General features: G+C 42.9%; 1 protein-coding gene across 1 annotated transcript in view; it reads left to right on the top strand.

The window, feature by feature from the left end:
• Positions 1–8309: 8309 nt before the first annotated feature.
• Positions 8310–17729, top strand: part of galnt9 (polypeptide N-acetylgalactosaminyltransferase 9) — a 129769-nt gene continuing 120349 nt past the window's right edge. The window contains exon 1 of the mRNA XM_068311164.1: positions 8310–8550. Within this exon, the coding sequence (XP_068167265.1) occupies positions 8310–8550 (241 nt within the window). The remainder of the gene's footprint in view (positions 8551–17729) is intronic.

Consider the following 17729-nt stretch of genomic DNA (forward strand, 5'->3'; position numbering starts at 1 on the left):
TCACCAGCGGGATGTAGGTGGGCTGTAGGTACACTAGGTTATGATCTGATTTACCTAGTGGAGGGAGGGGGGTGGCGGTGTATGCCTCCTTAGCATTAGCGTAGAATAACACCTCCTCCCATTACTAAAATCAGTCATATTTTAAAACGGAATGATGTGGAGAAATTAATCCATGCTTTCATCACTTCTGGACTAGATTACTGTAACTCACTTTTTTCAGGCTAACCCAAAAAGTAAATGAAGACACTTCAACTAATCCAGAATGCTGCTGCTTGTGTTCTGACCAGTAGCAGTACCAGAGACCATATTTCTCCTGTGTTGGCTTCTCTGCACTGGCTTCCTGTAAAAACTGGGATAGATTTTAAAATACTCCTCACTTACAAAGCCCTTCATGGCCAGACACCGACTTATCTGAAGGAACTTTAAGATCCATATAATCCATCTATTCTAGAGCATTACACTCTCAACATACTGGCCTACTGGTTCCAAAAATCTACAAAAGTAGGACGGGGGCCAGAGCCTTTAGTTATCAAGCCCCTCTATTGTGGAACCACCTCCCTTCCTCAGTTCGGGAGGAGACACTCTCTCATTATTTAAGACTAGACTTAAAACTTTTCTTTAAAAAAAAAACCAAACAATAAGGCTGCTAAGTTCTTTTTCTTATACACCTACACTTGCTGGAAACTCAACATCAAGACTCACTGAGCTCTTCTCTCCTCCTTTTTCTCTCTGACTCTCTCAGTTACTCCTCTTCCTCTCCGACCTCTCTCTCCTAGTCTCCAATCACACCCTACTAACTTAACTTCTTCCCTGGACTTTCTGTGCTCTATGTCCTCACAGGTTTTCTCAGGTTCACCCCTCATCTGCCCATCTGCTGTGGACCTGTTGCCGTTCTTCCTCCATGCCACCTTACAGTGATCCATGCAGCAATAATTGTGCCTTGAATTAACCATCTAACCATCTTGATCTAACGCAAGAATTTCTTGAATATTGGTTGAATTTAAAACTGAGAAACTGGTGACGTTAAAGAAAAATTAACTTTATAATGTGACCCACTCTGAGTGTGTTCCTCTTGTCCGAACCTAAGACATTGTTCCATACAATGACTTGGTATATAAGTTGAAAGGATCATCAAAAGGATTCCCCTGTAATTTTATTTTTACAGATTTACAGCAAAAATAAGATGAGTTTGTTCTCGCTCCTTATTCTTGTAAGAAAAAGAGTATTTTAAGGGATCCTGAAATCCCATCACATTCACATGGTATTAATAGCGGCTTATTTGTGCACAAATTTGTGAGTGAGTTCCACTTTTTGCTGGGTAATTATTGTCAAAGCCAAGCCTTTGTTCCTTGTTAATCTGGTGAATACATGCTGGAGATCCATCTGCCTGCAGGAGTACTAGATGCACGCTGTTCTATCCAGCTTGCTTCCCCTCACTGAAAATGTTCAAGTGGCTCATGTTGAAGCACTAAGTAGAATAACTAAGGCACAGCTGGCAGTGACCCAGGTTAATGTGGTTAAAACACTTGATTTTCAGTCCCTGCAGGAACATCAACACGCAGGGCAATCAACGCAGAAAACAAAAGTCTTCTGAGAATCCTATAGAGGAGTGTTTGGGAGCAGCGAGCTGCTGTATAAGCAGCTGTACTGAAGCCTACATAGTGGCTGAGGTAGTTGTAACACTGATTTCCACAGTCTGTCAGTTTTTGCAGACCTTGAATTAAATCAGCACCTTTTGTAATGGGCTCATGTGCAGCAGGAACTCTCATTAAACACTAAATACAAAGCCAAATATTCTAAATGTAAATGTCACACATAACTGAGAAACCAAGAGCTAGAGCAAGGGTAGTACGATCAATGTGTTGAGAGCCAACATAATCTTTGTCTATTTCACACTCTGAAAAAGGATATTCACCACATTTACTTGGACTGCTGGGACTAATCTTTAGAATATACAGACCACTTATCCTCCATGTCCTCTTGAACTCAGCTGCATCTCGATAGAAAAGATGACACCACACTCTACTCCACAGCATACCTTCTCTCCACCAAGAGGAACTCTCAGAACAGCAGATGTTGTCCATCAAAGTATTTAAAGGTGTGAGAATACCTCAGATCAGGCTCATACCACATTCTATGACAAGGAGGTGCAGAAATGACGTCCATAAAGGTCTTTTACGGTTACAGGCACCATCAGATTATAATGATCAGCAAACTAAGCAGTATAAATCTGAGGTCCTCTGGTGGGTGTGAAGTGGGATCAGAGTGCTTTGGGATGCCAGTGCCGTGTCTGGGTTTGCTCAATCAAGCAAAAGAAGAAGAAGAAGTATACATGTATTTTATTAATCCCGCAAGGGAAAATTACATTGTCACTCAGGTATAGTATATACATTATATACATATACATTCAGGTATAGTATATATATACAAAAGTACACAGGGAGACAGAATTTCTCTGTACAGGAATTAGTTGAGCTATAATTCTTTTAGAATTGTAGATGTGACGCAGGCTTGGCAGGAGGAAGGTTACAGTGAGGAGAAAGAATACCAACTATAACTGCATGGCTGTGGTCTGTTCTACCATTGTCCTCAGAGACTCCTTTTTAGCTGTGGGGTTTCTGAGCCTGCAGAGATCAGGCAACAGCGTGGGCTACGGTATCAGGTGTTATTTATTCATTTATTTTCCCTTTTTTTCTCGGATAAAACTTCTGAAGGCGGTTCTGAAATTTAAAAAAAAACCCTCCCTCCATTTCCAACGGATTGAATGAAAATGGATAAAACTTTGAGTGCAGGATCCATTTTCTCCTTTTAAACTGAAACTCCATCTGAGCATGTGATTGGTTAGATAGTCAAGATGTTGACCATGCATGAATGCAGAGGAAGTTGCATAACATTTAAATTAAAACCGATACTTTCCACGGGAACCCGTGGAAATTCCACAATAAAACCAATAATGTCAGACTTCATACCAAACATATGAAAACAAATGTATTGGTATTATAAACCAAGCGCACCCAACGTAGTCATGACTTTGTGTTGGCAAGTCATGGATTGCGCTGGGCGGGCATTTTGAACCCGTAGATGAAGGAACTTCATCTACGGGCTAGCTGGAGAAAGCTAACTAATTGTGAGATTGGGAAAGGACCTAACGTTAATGGAAAAGACAACTGTCAAACGAGCAAGTGGAAAAGAAATTTTAAACAAGTGCATCTTCTTCTGCGCATGCGCGAGCAGGCTGCAGTTTCCTCTGCTCAGAGCGAGTTTGTTTGCATAATTTTGCGTTTTTTTTTCTATGTTTCTGCGTGTATTTTTCTAACGTAAAATTAGATAATGTATAGTGATATGCTAGTGTACTCCAGGGAGGAGTTGATGTCCATGAGGGTCAAAGGAGACCCAGCAACACGCGATCTCATCCCCGCTGAGCTCCGACGGAGATATCGCGGATGCCAAGCGGGTCGAGTTGAAAGGACTAGACTAACGGCTAGAGCCGCTAACCGGAGGAGAGTCAAGCCCTCCGTCCCCTCCGTCATCATGGGGAACGTGAACTCTCTACCGAACAAGTTGGACGAACTGACGGCGCTGTGCAGGACTGAACAGCGCTACCGGGAGACCAGCTTGTTGGTGTTCTCAGAGACATGGCTAACTGGCGACGTGCCCGACGCTAACGTCGGACTAACCGGCTTCTCCTCCGTACGAGTGGACCGGGACACGAACACCGCCGGTAAGAAGAAAGGAGGTGGATTAATCATCTATACCAACGATAGATGGTGCCATCCGGGACATGTGACGGTGAAATCAACACTGTGTAACCGCGACCTGGAGCTAACAGCTGTTAGCATCAGACCCTACTACCTGCCGCGTGAATTCTCACACGTCATTGTCCTCGCCGTCTACATCCCTCCACGGGCGGACCCTGAGACGGCACGAGAGACCATCTGTGGGACCACCTCTGCTCTTTGGACCCGGCACCCGGAGGCGCTCGTCATTATCACCGGTGACTTTAATCACGTCACCTTGGACTCATCCCTCCCCACAATGGTCCAGTGTGTAGACTGTCCCACACGGAAGAACAGAACCATCGATCTGTTCTACACTAATGGTAAGGAGGCATACACCGCCACCCCCCTCCCTCCACTAGGTAAATCAGACCATAACCTAGTGTACCTACAGCCCACCTACATCCCGCTGGTGAAACGGCTGCCAGCAACAACACGACAGGTCAGGAGGTGGTCCCCGGAAGCAGAGGAGATGCTGAGGGACTGCTTCCAGACCACCGACTGGGATGTTATTGTGGGCTCACATGGGGAAGACATTGAGGGGGCAGCTCAGTGTTTTACAGACTACATGAACTTCTGTGTGGACACCGTGGCCCCTGTCAGGACAATCAGGTGTTACCCCAACAACAAGGAAGTCAAGGCTGTCCTGAACAGGAAGAAGCGGGCGTTCAGGAGCAAGAACGAGGAGGAGATGAGGAAGGCCCAGCAGGAAGTGAGACTCTGCCTGAGGGAGGCCAAGGAGGCGTACAGGAGGAAGCTGGAGAAGCAGCTGGGGCGCAACCAGGTGCGGGAGGTCTGGAATGGGATGAGAACCATCACCGGACACGGGAAAGGGCGCAGCACTGTGGAGGGGAATATTGAACGAGCGAATGAACTAAACAGCTTTTTCAATCGGTTCAGCTCCCCCACCACTCCCGGCTCCTCGTCCCAGGCCTCTCCTGGCCTACAGACCTCTCCTGGCCTACAGGCCTCTCCTGGCCCTACAGACCGCTCCACTGATGCTCCCTCCTCCTGTGCTTCCTCTCCTTCCACCCCTGCCACTTCTCCCGAGCCCACTCCAAGAACTACGAAGCTCAACGGCCCCACCTCAACCACTGGACTTCCAACCTCGACACAACCTCCTGCTCCCACCATGACGGAGACCGTCATCACTGCAGACCTGGTGATGACAACGCTGAGGAGGCTCCGTCCCTACAAGGCGGCTGGACCAGATAAGGTCTCCCCAAGACTCCTCCGAGCCTGTGCTTCGGAACTAGGGGACCCCCTGCAACAATTGTTCAACCTCAGTCTGCGGCTGGGGAGGGTCCCGTCACTGTGGAAGACCTCCTGCATTGTCCCTGTACCCAAGAAAGGACGCCCTACTGAGCTCAACGACCACCGACCGGTCGCTCTTACCTCCCACGTAATGAAGACCCTAGAGCGACTGGTCCTGGCGCTCATGCATCCACAGGTGCCAGGGTGCTATGGACCCTCTCCAGTTTGCCTATCAGGCCAAGGTTGGGGTTGACGATGCTGTCTTGTACCTCCTCCACCGCATACTCTCCTACCTGGACGCCGGGGGCTGTGCCGTCAGAGTGCTCTTCTTCGACTTTTCGAGTGCCTTCATCACCATCCAGCCCCAGCTCCTGCAGGATAAACTGACCTCCATGGCTGTGGACCCTTACCTCGTGAGCTGGATTACGGACTACCTAACGGACAGACCCCAGTACGTCCGTATGGGGGACTGTTTGTCTTCTATGGTGACCAGCAGCACGGGGGCGCCACAGGGGACCGTTCTATCCCCCATTCTCTTCACCCTCTACACATCAGACTTCAAGCACAACTCGGATACATGCCACATACAGAAGTACTCCGATGACACCGCGATAGTGGCATGTATCCGGGAGGGTGATGAGCGGGGGTACAGGGCATTGGTGGCTGACTTCGTGGAGTGGTGCCAACAGAACCAGCTCCAGCTCAACGTCTCCAAGACAAAGGAGATGGTTCTGGATTTCCGGCGGGCATCTCCCTCCCCACAGCCGGTGATCATCAAAGGCAGTGAGGTGGAGGTGGTAGAAAACTATAAGTACCTGGGACTGCAGCTAGACAGCAGACTGGACTGGTCACTCAACTCGGACTGTGTGTACAAGAAGGGGCAGAGCAGGATGTACTTCCTAAGGAGGCTGGCCTCCTTCAACATCTGTCCTAAGCTCCTTTTCATGTTCTATCAGTCCGTAGTCTCCAGTGTGCTGTCATACGCCATTGTGTGTTGGGGTGGGGGGGCCAGGAAAAGAGATATGGACCGTCTGAACAGACTCATCCGCAGAGCGGGATCAGTGGTCGGGCTGAGCCTGGACTCTGTGGATATGCATCTGGAGAGCAGGACCATGTCTAAAGTTAAGGCTATCATGAACAACACCAGGCACCCCCTACACACCACCTTCTCCCAGCAGAGAAGCACCTTCAGCGGCAGACTGCTGTCACACAGCGCCTCCACAGAGAGGCTGAGGTCCTCCTTCGTGCCCCGTGCCATCAGGGGGTACAATGACTCTCTCAGGAGGAGCGGGGGGGAGGTGGCGAGCTCAGCACGGGGTTGAAAATGGATTTAATTTAATTTAATTTTAATTTAATTTTATACTGTTTATATATAATTTATTTATTTATTTTTTATACGGTTTTATATTTTAATTCAATTTTATACTGTTTATATTTTATTTTATGCTGTTTATATTTTAATACTGTAATATTTTTAAATTTTATACTGTTTATATTTTAGTTATAGTTTAGTATATAAGTCCTGTTAGTGCTGCACGTGTCTGTCTGTTAGTGTAGTGTATGTCTTGTGGTATGTCCTGTGATGTCAAGTGTTTATCCAGTATTATTTATTATGTAATGCCTGAGCAGTGGATATATGCAATTTCCTCCGGGATTAATAAAGTATCTATCTATCTATCTATCTATCTATCTATCTATCTATCTATCTATCTATCTATCTATCTATCTATCTATCTATCTATCTATCTATCTATCTATCTATCTATCTATCTATCTAGTTCTGTTAGCTGACTACATGAACAGAACTGTATGTAGTTACTTAAGGTTTTTGTCAGATGCCCGAGGAACATTTTGGATACTATGATTGTCCCTTTCCAAGCGGAAACCATCGCTGGACAGACTGTTTGTGCTAGCCAGCTTGTTTCACTCAGAATTTGTTGCCGTTTTCTGTCTCGTTCCTGCTGTTTGGACTCTCTGCTGAAAAGACATGAAAATTGTTGGAACAGTTGTTTCTTCTCCTAACATAGCAGATGCCTTAAGCCCTATTGTTTGTGTGATTTCTTCTGGCAGATGCACCGTTGGTTGGGTGCCGTGATTGGTTGGGCGCTTGATTGACAGGTAGTGGGTGGAGTTGGTGACAGCGTGAGACTTCTCAAGTGAGCTTATTCAAGTATATAGGTGGGGACGCAGCCTGAGAGAGACGCGCTGAAGCTCTAAACTGTGACAACCAGAGGTGAGATGGCGATTGTTTATCTCAGTGTTCGGGGTCAGAGCGCAACGTTCTGTTGACGCGTTTTTAACACACCGCTGACTGACAGGAAGCGTGGAATCTTTTTGTTCTGCTCTCATAGCCGTGCTGCATATTTATCCCATGAGGCCAACACAGCTCCTGATTATTCATGATGGTGCCTCCTAACGTCAAGACGCAGCGGCTGCTCGTCATCCGGAGAACGGAGAGGCTGGGGAGAGAAAGACAGTATGCAGGGTCCGACTGCACCTCTGAAGCCTCATGTGAGGGCAGATCTGCTTTCAACACGTCCTGCTCTGCACCTCCGACGAGGCGAACGACTATAGACTGACTGAAGACAAACAGAGAGAGAGTGAGAGGGAACGGGAGAGAGTGGGGGGCGGAGAGGAAAACGTCGCCTTGTTTATTGAGTGTGCACACATTTTCCGGACATAAGCACCTCTGGTTTTGCATGGACGGATCGAGTGACCAGAACGCTTTCGAAAGGAGGGATGTCACAGAGGAGCAGCCATAGCAGGGTGCTCCGGTACGGGCGGTTCTTGCAGTGCGTCTCCTGTAAGATGGACGAGACGTATTGGAGCTGAGGAACGGGAGACGCTGCGGAGGAGAGATGCTTTTTAACTGCTCCAGGCTATTGAGGAAAACGGATGCCTTCTCTCTCCTGTATTATGTAGTGTTAGGTAAACGGACTTTTATCCCGAGCGAAAAGGGTCACTCTGTTCCTTGACTGGTGAAGCACGAATAAAGAAGCGTCACTCGCCGCCTGGAGCCGAGCGTCTTTGCAACCTTTTCCCCACCTTGAAGCTCCACGTGACGGGCGCGATGCCCCGCATAGAAGTGAGCGCAGAATCCTGAGCTGTCCGTTGTGCTGAAACGAATGCTCCAGTGCTGTTCGGAGCTGACCTTCTCTTCTCCTCGTGTGGAGAATCACCCTCCTGGAAAACAGGCTACGCGGTGAAGTGGGAAAGCAGGCCACCACGCACGGACAGCTGCTAGGCTTGACTGAGTCAGCCAGACAATATTCTTCTTTCATGGCTGTGGCACGCAAAATCAAAACTTTGCTGACCGTCAACATTTTAGTGTTTGTGGGGATAATCCTGTTCTCGGTCTACTGCAGGATCCAGGACCGATCCGAGGAGTTCATCCAGATAGGGCGTATTGCTGACCAGAGGCTGCGAGCCAGGAATGGCAAAGTTTCTAACTTGGTAGACAGGCAGTCTATTCTCCAGAGGCTGGAGAGGCTGGAGGATGTGGTGTACCATCAGCTAAATGGTAAGAAGCAGCTTTGCTTCCTTCTTTAGTGGTGTGAAACTAGGAAAGCAATCTGTCTGTAAAGAGGTCATCATCATCATCATGGAGCTAATAAACTACAATCCGCAGAATATTTCTATTCCCTTTCATAAAGCCTTTTGCTAAGTAGAGCACTTTTCTGGCATTACTGGTCAAAATGACCCCTGGAAACTAAAAGGTTTGCAGGGTGCAGGAACTGAAAGGAGTTTTTTCACCCCTAATCATGACTCATCAGCAGCATATCATTTTCAGCCTCACTTTTCTGGTAAATTAGTGAAATATAATTTTGCACAGGAACCAAGCTGAAGGTCTGCTGTCTCTAGGGCACTAACTCACACTTTAAAGTGATGCATTAAATGACACAGAGCTGTTTGGGATGATAGTCCTTACCAGATTGCTACTCTAACACCCTATCTGACCATGACACGCACAAGCTGTAACAAACTTGTTGTAAACTTCACATAAATTTATGCTTTATGTGTTGATGTCTGTTTGGAATCCCACTCACAGCAGCTAATTTCACCGCCTATGGAACATCAGATTTAACAAGCTGTCAGAGATCTGAAGGAGAGCATGGCTCTGTAACGCACTGACTAGCTTGTGTTTTATCACCATTCTTCTGCCAGCCAGATTCGGAGTCCTCCACAGAGCAGCAGTCTTTAAAATTGGTTTGGGTTACATACGGCTCTGTTGTCCTCATTCTCCTGTGGGAAATCAAACACAGTCTCAACTCACATTGAAGATCCAATCAGGAATTCAGAAAATGAAGAAGACTGATCTGGATATGCAACATGAGGCATTGTTTAGTTAATAACTCATTATGTTATGGTAATGAACCATTAGTTAGTGCTGGGCTTTACGGACATTTGAATGAATGATGGGTCCAGCTCAAACAGTTAGTTGTCAGCACACTAATGTCTTAATTCTGAAAAATATATAATTTATAAAATAAATTAGGATTCAGTCGACTCATCAGTGGCTTATGCATTATTTTACAGCTTTTACAAGTTTCTGTATAAACGTATCTGACTAATGTTGATTTAAAGGCTCAAGGCTTTAAAAAAAAAAGAACAAATAATTGAGTTAAAAGAGAATATTTTATATTTTTTTCCTACATGACAGTCAGGATCACAACTTCAGTTTTTGCAAACAACTTTGTGGGCTACTTGAGAAAAGCTTTCCTACCTTAAGACTCCAACAGATTTGGATGCGTTTGCAGCGGGTTGTTCGACTTGATGAATTGTGATCACTCAGGTTTTGCTTAACATTTTGTGTTTGCCTCATGGAACAAAACACAAAAAAAATATAAATGCTATTTTAAAAATGTTGGAGCTTTACGTCAATTTCAGAATAAAATCCTCCCTATGGGTATCTTAGCTAACTAATAATATTGTAACCCAGTCTCGCTACAGTAATGATGAATATGTTTTGAGCAAGTATTGTTTCATCTGAGCTAAAACTCAGATATATATATATATATATACACCTGTATATATCATTAGTGCCGACTGAGGTTGAAGTGGGGGCCTTGAGGTACAGGCGACTATATAGGAGGGAGTTCTGGCTTAAGAGGATGTCTCTTAAGCAGTCTCAATGCATAGACAAAAAATGTGTGGATAAAATAATCATTTTCCAGACCATATTACATTCTAATTGCTTTAGTATCAAACTCTATAAAAGGTGCCTTGATGGATCATTGTCTGTTTTCTAAGGAATCAGTTTATCAGTTTGATGGCCCCCCAAAAAACTTTGCAACTGTGGTCTGATTGTATAACAGCTAAGGCTTTGGCAGATATTTGTGTCATTCTGAGTTGTCATCTGGCAACTCTCAAGCAGGCTTTGCCTCTCAAAAAGCACAATGCATCCCCTCAGTCATTTTGCTTTATGTAGACTATGAAACCAAACCCACTGCCTCACTGCTGCAGGACAGAAACACACTGTGAAATTCTATCACAACTAACACTGAAACACTTTCATAAATCCAGTTTGTGAAGATTTATTATGAAACTGCAGGCAGGGAATATATGAATTATAAATATGAAAAAATCCCGTTACAGTGTGATTGGTTGATTTTCAACATTTAAAATAATTCAGGTCTTTTATTTCATAAAGTGTCAATGATAACTGTTTTTTTTCTCCCCCAAGTGTTGACTAAAAGGCATGCACCTCTTCTCAGTAGAGATAAATGCAATTTACAAAGCTATATTTTCTTTTACGTCTAGTAAACATCGCATAAGTGTCATAAATTATTCTCACAAGACAGACACTTGCAAGATAGTTGAATAAGTATCCTGGACACAAGTTAGATTTTGTTATTGGCTAAAGAGAAGAACACACTGAACAAAGTGCGAGGTTGGCACAGTTTTGTGCCTTCCACCTAATCTGGTAATGCAAGAGAGTTGGTTTCTTAGATGTGAGGCATAAATGAGTTAAATAAATGAAAAAAAAACACTAAATCACTGTTATATTAATTCAACAAAAGCAGTGTTTTTTTAATCTCAGAATTCTAAAGGCTCATTCATCTTTTAACACAATCTACGTTTTAGACAGAAAAGAGTAAATCTAAATTTTATTTTTCTTTGCCTTCATTGTTCAGCTTCTGCCACAATCCCTCCATGATTTAACTTTAATGCGGCACTTAATCATATCCTCATATCCCAGGTCACTGCCCCCTTTTATAAATTGTTCACAGACCACAAATTGTCTTCTATAGCTACAGGGAATAACCATAGTGAGAGGAGGGCTCAGCCCTCCAATAACTATTGCAATGTCCGGTAGCGATATGAAGTAATTGCCAGTTCCCTTTGTTGTTTATTGCCTAGCAATGGCACACTAAGGAAGCTGCAGCGAAGTCCAATTAAATTCGGAGGACATAAACATGTGGCAGAGTTCTTTTTCATAGTTGTCTGATGTATGGTCATCAGAATCCCAACAAGCAAACCATGGTCCAGCTTTATCAGCTGGCCGTTCTGCAGAAATGAGCAGCATGAGGGTCATCAACAGCGCCACTCTTGCTGTAAATGCCACCGTCTTTGAGTAATCAAATGAAGAGTTTTTAAGCTTCTTAAAAGGCTTATGAAGCAGCATTTTGACCTTAAATTCTGCATTAGACAAGTACCTGCTTACTGAGACTTACCAGCTGAAGCCCTGTGTCTGAGTAAATAGTCACTCTCAATAAGATTAGCAGCTAAACAGCTGCTAATCAGCTGCTAAGAAGGGACTTTCAGAACTTTTGACATGATCTCAGTTGTTGATACTGAATGTAATGTGCTGATATTAATGCATGGAAATCATCATAAAATATTGAATCAGCCATAATTCAATCGTTCTTCAACATTCACAGTCATAGCATCTCATCCACTGGAAATTCAAAGGTAGCATGGAAACAATGGGTCTGATTTCAGACACAGGTAAACATCATATCTTTATGGTAATTTACAAGCAACATGACAAATGTTGCTGAAAATTCCACCAGCTGGAGCTGGTTAATAATTCAGTTAACCATAGCTCAATACGTCAGCTGAAAAGGCTTAAATCAGTTGATTTAAAAAAAACAACTTTCCATCTGGCTTGTTATAAAAGAACATTTTTCTTCAGTATGCTCACATTGGTAACAGGTAATGTCATCATCTAATGGTGCACTTTTAAAAGAGCTGATGTTTCTTATATGAAAAAATATCAAATAATTTGTGAGTGGAAAATATATTTATGTTTTCATGATACTTTTTCGGAGTTATAGTAATTTAAACGCTTTTTTCTCATGTGCCAATTAGCATGTTTAGTATACATTTTGTTGTGACGGTGGACGACTAATTTTGGCATACTAACGCTATGCATGCCAACGTTACAGGATTTATATTAGAAGCTAATCAAGACATTGTTTGGTTACATCCCGCTTCAAAGCGGTGATGTATTGTAATTGTCAGTGTTTTCGTCCGTCCGTTTCCGTCCGTTCGACAGTATGTCCACCAAATATCTTCGCAACTGTTGCAGATAGAAAGATGAAACACAAAGCACAGTACTCGGACGCCAAAGGGAATAAAAATGAGATGATGACCTTGAGAAAACTAGGTCAAGGTCAAATTTAAACTTTTGTACGCTCAGAATGACGAGGGAGAAGGCCAGCGTGAGTAGACCATAGATCAAAGTTAGTGCTTTGATCTATGAAAGTAAGTCAGAGCACTAGCTTTGATCATTGACCTATGCAAGTAGGTCAAGGTAAAATTTTGAATTCAGGGGTGTTGCGGAATGTTGCAATCTCTGACTGCCTTGGTTCTGGTTTGTTTTGTAATAGTTTTGTACACACCAATTAAAAATGGGGAGATAGCCAGAGCACCTGCTGGACAGGTCCTCAGCTGTAATTGGGTAATTTGGAAATTATGATTGCCTTTAGGCAATTTGTCTGAAACTACTTCTTGTCATTCCTTTTCTTTCTTCAATTATTCTGCCAGAAGAAGAAATCCTTTCATTTGAAGTCCATGCGTTTGAGTTTTCTGCTTTGACCAGTGCCGGATGAGTCATTGTCTTTTATCCCCAGACTCATGGTCCAATTGTGGCTCTTGTCATCAGCTATGCATGTCAATCCTGGGCGTCTCCCGGTGCGTAGGTGCTGATGGCATGGCAGCCTCACAGGCCCAGCTGCAGCACCAAATATGCTTTTCATCTATAATGCCCAATTATGGCAAAGAAACCCAGACTGTTTATATGCTAAGCTTGCAGGGCAAAGACTTGATGAGAAATGTCACACTTCTTCTCTTCCATGCTGACACACACTTGATGCTCTGACTGTATTATAATGATACACATTGCTGTGTGACTATATATGTTATTGTGCACTGAGTAAATCCCCAGTTGCAGGGACATCCCATCACAGTGTGGTGAAGCCCAATGAAAGGAATTATTTTCCAATAATGATATGGAGATGAGGGTCTGGTGGACGAAACTGTTTCAGAAACATGAGAATCAGTTCGGCTCAGCCTTGAGCAATCACGATAATAAATTCAGGAGGTAACCTGACAAACAGCAGTCAGCCACAGAAAATAATAGCTACTTGAGATTGAGTGAGCATTCGTCTTTTTTTATGCTGCTGGCCTGGAGTCATCAGGTGATTACATTACTGAAATCTAATGATGAGATCTGATAAAGGTGGGACATATGGATCTAGGTGTTTTGGCCACGGTGGATTATTGACTCTGTAAATTTTATCATCTGCTCCCTGTGCTTGGGATTTGAATTACTGATGATTTAAAAATGTTTACCTCCGCTAATATGAATCTAGCTATACAGTATTTGTTGTCTATAGATAAAGTGCTCTGAAAAGCCATAGAAATATTTCACTAAGGAGAGGGTAGTAGGTAATACACAATAATTAGTCTTCCGCAAAGGCTTTTTGGGAGTTTGTGACGAAGGGCATCTCCCCTGAGCTGCAAAATAAATCCTCCTGGATTCCAGATACCAGAGGTGGTGGCAGCCGATGATTCATCTTGGACTGATGAGACTCATGAGTGCAAAAGTTGATGAATCTTCAAAGGCTGGGGGGGGTGATTGTGGAAGTGGAGGGTGAATAACAGTAGCTCGAATGGACCAGAGGTACAGAGAAAATAATTCTTCAAAGAGCAGAAGACTGACTAATAATAAGGGTAAACTAGAAATAAGCCAGAAATCGGTCTGGTTTTAACTTTTTTTTTTACAGAAAAGCTTCTCTGCTACTGCAGTTATGCAACATTTTGCCACATAAAGAATTACAACAAAATTCAAATTTCATATTTTTCTTCACCCTAACCTAAAAGGTCAAACAGTACGCAGGTTGTAAAGAAACCAGTACAGGCAGGGCTTTTATTAGAAGTACAAATAGAAATTTGACATACACGCAATGTGCAAGTCAACATCAGTTGGTGGTGGTCGCAGTGACAGCAGCAATAGGTTACAATGCAGCAATATATGGTTTGCCTGCAGAGGGAACAAAGGACCTGCAGAGGGAACAAAGGACTTGCAGAGGGAATGAAGGACTTGCAGAGGCAGGGAAGGACCTGCAGAAGGGAAGAAAGGTCCTGCAGAGAGAACGAAGGACCTGCAGAGGGAAGAAAGGACCTACAGGGGGAACGAAGGACCTACAGAGGGAAGAAAGGACCTACAGAGGGAACGAAGGACCTGTAGAGGGAACAAAGGACATTCAGAGGGAACAAAGGACATGCAAAGGTCTGATGCAGAGGGTGGGGATATTGTTCTTCATGACTGGCATTTTGATCAGTATCCTCTTGTCTTCCAACATCTCAATGGAGTCCAGGGGGGGGGGGGCATCCACTGACTTAATGGGACCCCCCTTAAGTCAGTTAATTGGTTCTGGAAGAAATTTCTTAAGTAGAAAATTTGTAAGTAGAGACGCGTTTTCCATGCAAATGCCCTAATCCATTCCAAGGCCTCCAAAATTCAGATATAAATGTTTTATAAGTATAAAAATGCATCAAAACATGTAAAAAATACATGTTACAATTAGATTATTACACAATAAATGAGAGTTGTGCACAATGTAACAAAGACAGAATAGATTAAAGAAAAAAAAAGGTCATTTACCTTTTAACTGCTGTCCTCGTTAGTTTTTAGCCTGTTTGGTTCATGCACTACTCGCCTCACCATGCCGAGCAACAGAGTGAATTCCTGTCCTCCTTTTGAACTTCTCGAACCACCGACACAATGTCTGAAACTCCCGGTGTTTTATGGCTCCCTTTTGTTTTAATAGCGGGGCTATTGTAGATGCATTACGGGCATATTCTTTGCGAGATCAACCGAATGCATCCCTTTTTCATGCTTTTCTATTATCTCATGCTTTGTTTGTATGGACAAAAAACCTCTTTTCTTCTTCTTTTCGTTTCCTCTTTTCTCCATCGCTTTCTTGGGGTCCATAGTGAATACTCTAAAAGTTAATATATTTGCGTAAAACTATCAGAACACCGCATGGGTCGAATGACGAGGACGCTGCATAGACACCTATCTAGCTACACATAGAGGTCCCTCTTAGCCACTGGGATGCCAGGAAGATGCTAGGTAATAGCCAGTGGCAGAGCAGCTGTAAGAATGTTGCGTTCAGGAAACATTGGAAGCTGCGAGTATCAGCCGATACCTTTCATATCCTGAAATTTCTTTCGTAACAAAAGACAATATTTTCCTGTTGAGGTGTTTAGTAACTTGAAAATTTCGTATGAAGAGACGTTCATAAGTAGAGGTACCACTGTATTATAGATAGTTATAGATTTATTATAGACAATGACAAGCTATTGTAACACTATGAAAACCATACAGCTGTTTTATTTAATTACCTTGTGTACACATTTCAATTATTATAATAATCAACAAAAAACTCTCAAATTTTGAACAGCAGGATGTAATTGTTAAGGAAAACAGAGGGAGCCACTTCCAAGAGTTGTGGTGTAAATAGAATACAATGTAGATATTCTGTATGAAAAGAAATGCACCAAATTGAAGATACTGTCGGTTCAATGTTATCACTGGACACCTTAGAACCAATATGGCAGTCTTCAGCAGTAGCTGCTATAAGTATTTTTCTCAGTAAAGTGATTATAGTGTCTCTTTTTCTTGATCAAATAACTTTTCAGTAGCTTAACTCCTCACTCAGGCATTCTTTCCTCAGCGGTTTTGATGCTCTTGTGCAGTGAAGCCTCCCGCTGAAATAAAGCTGTAAAGGATTGGTGACATAAATATAACGTTTTCTGCCTGCATTTCTGTCCAACTGACTGTTTTATTGATCGGTGAGATAACATTGAGATGGAATGGAATTGGTTCTTTGGAAATGTAAAATAGCTTTCACATAGTAAACTACTTTTGCTATTTTACTTCACTTTTTCTCTGAGGGGCAGCTTCAATGAAAGGAAACATCATTTCATTAAGAGTAATTGTAGCTTAACTATTTACACGTTCCAAGTAGCTTCCCTGACGACTGTTAAGTAAAAGACAATGTTTGACAGCCGAATTTACAAACCAGAAAGCCTAACAGCAGCTGTGGCTCTTTAATGAACTGTGTTAATGTTACACCTCTAAACATATGCAAAATGTGGCATTTATGTGTGAAACAAATGAACAAAGGACAATACAAATGAGCTAAATAGTTAAAGATTAATTTATTTTCCGTCCTATGCAGTTTATGAAGATATGTTCTGTCTTATGTGATTCAGCTACCACTCAAGCTCCCCCAGGGCTTGGATTTTTCAAAAGGACAAAAACTCATTGTGAGGAGATAATTTTGCAGTCTAGTGCTAACAGTTTTGAAATCAGAGTTGTTATCCTCCTGACACACCTGCTGCTGGTGTGAGTGACCATGCTAGAATTAATGCTGCTCCTCTCACAGCTCTCAATATTTCATGGATTTGTTTTTGGCCTTTGAAGGCTTAAACCTCTCTATAGAAGGAAATATTTTCTTCATCTTGAAGTGATCACCCAGTCCCCTCTCAATATTTAGGACTCACGCTGCATCACTTTGGACATGCATAAATCTACTCCTGCTCTTAAATCATTAAAAATGGGGTCATCCTCAATTTTGGAGCTCTGTAAAGGCCAACGCAGATGCATTTTGAAAGTTTCTCTATAATTTACAGTTGTTATGGGTTTAATGTATCATGTCATAGGGGATTTCAACATATGGATTGTGAGGAATGACTTGGACGCCATGAGATTGAGATTGGAGCCTGATGCGTAAGGGATCAGCATCCAGCTGACACTGAGTGAAAGAAGCAGATTTTGGGCTTTAACAGCCTCAAAATCAGAACATATGTGAAATTTGGAGTGTTGATCTCACATCAGAACCAGTGAATAAAAGATTTCCTTCCAGCAGACAAGACCTTTTTGAAATACTATGTGCGTGATACAATATTTTTTATAGGTTTCAAATCAACATTTATTGCATCTTTGCTGTTGTCACAGTGAGGTAAGCTTTACGAGAACATAACAGCCCACTCGCTGGATACTTTTACACTAAGTGCCACACAGGTACATGTGTATACATTTTTAACTCATGAAGTGCAATAACTCGCAAACCTCACATTGTTGTCCACAGATTTTTACTCAACACAGTTCTTATTGTACTTATTGTACTAAAAACAGGCTTTCTTTGTTTGCTATTAATAATTTCATCCATTTTCAATTTCTCT

This window comes from Antennarius striatus, chromosome 3 (assembly GCF_040054535.1).
Source record: "Antennarius striatus isolate MH-2024 chromosome 3, ASM4005453v1, whole genome shotgun sequence".
NCBI classification, from domain to species: Eukaryota; Metazoa; Chordata; class Actinopteri; order Lophiiformes; family Antennariidae; genus Antennarius; species Antennarius striatus.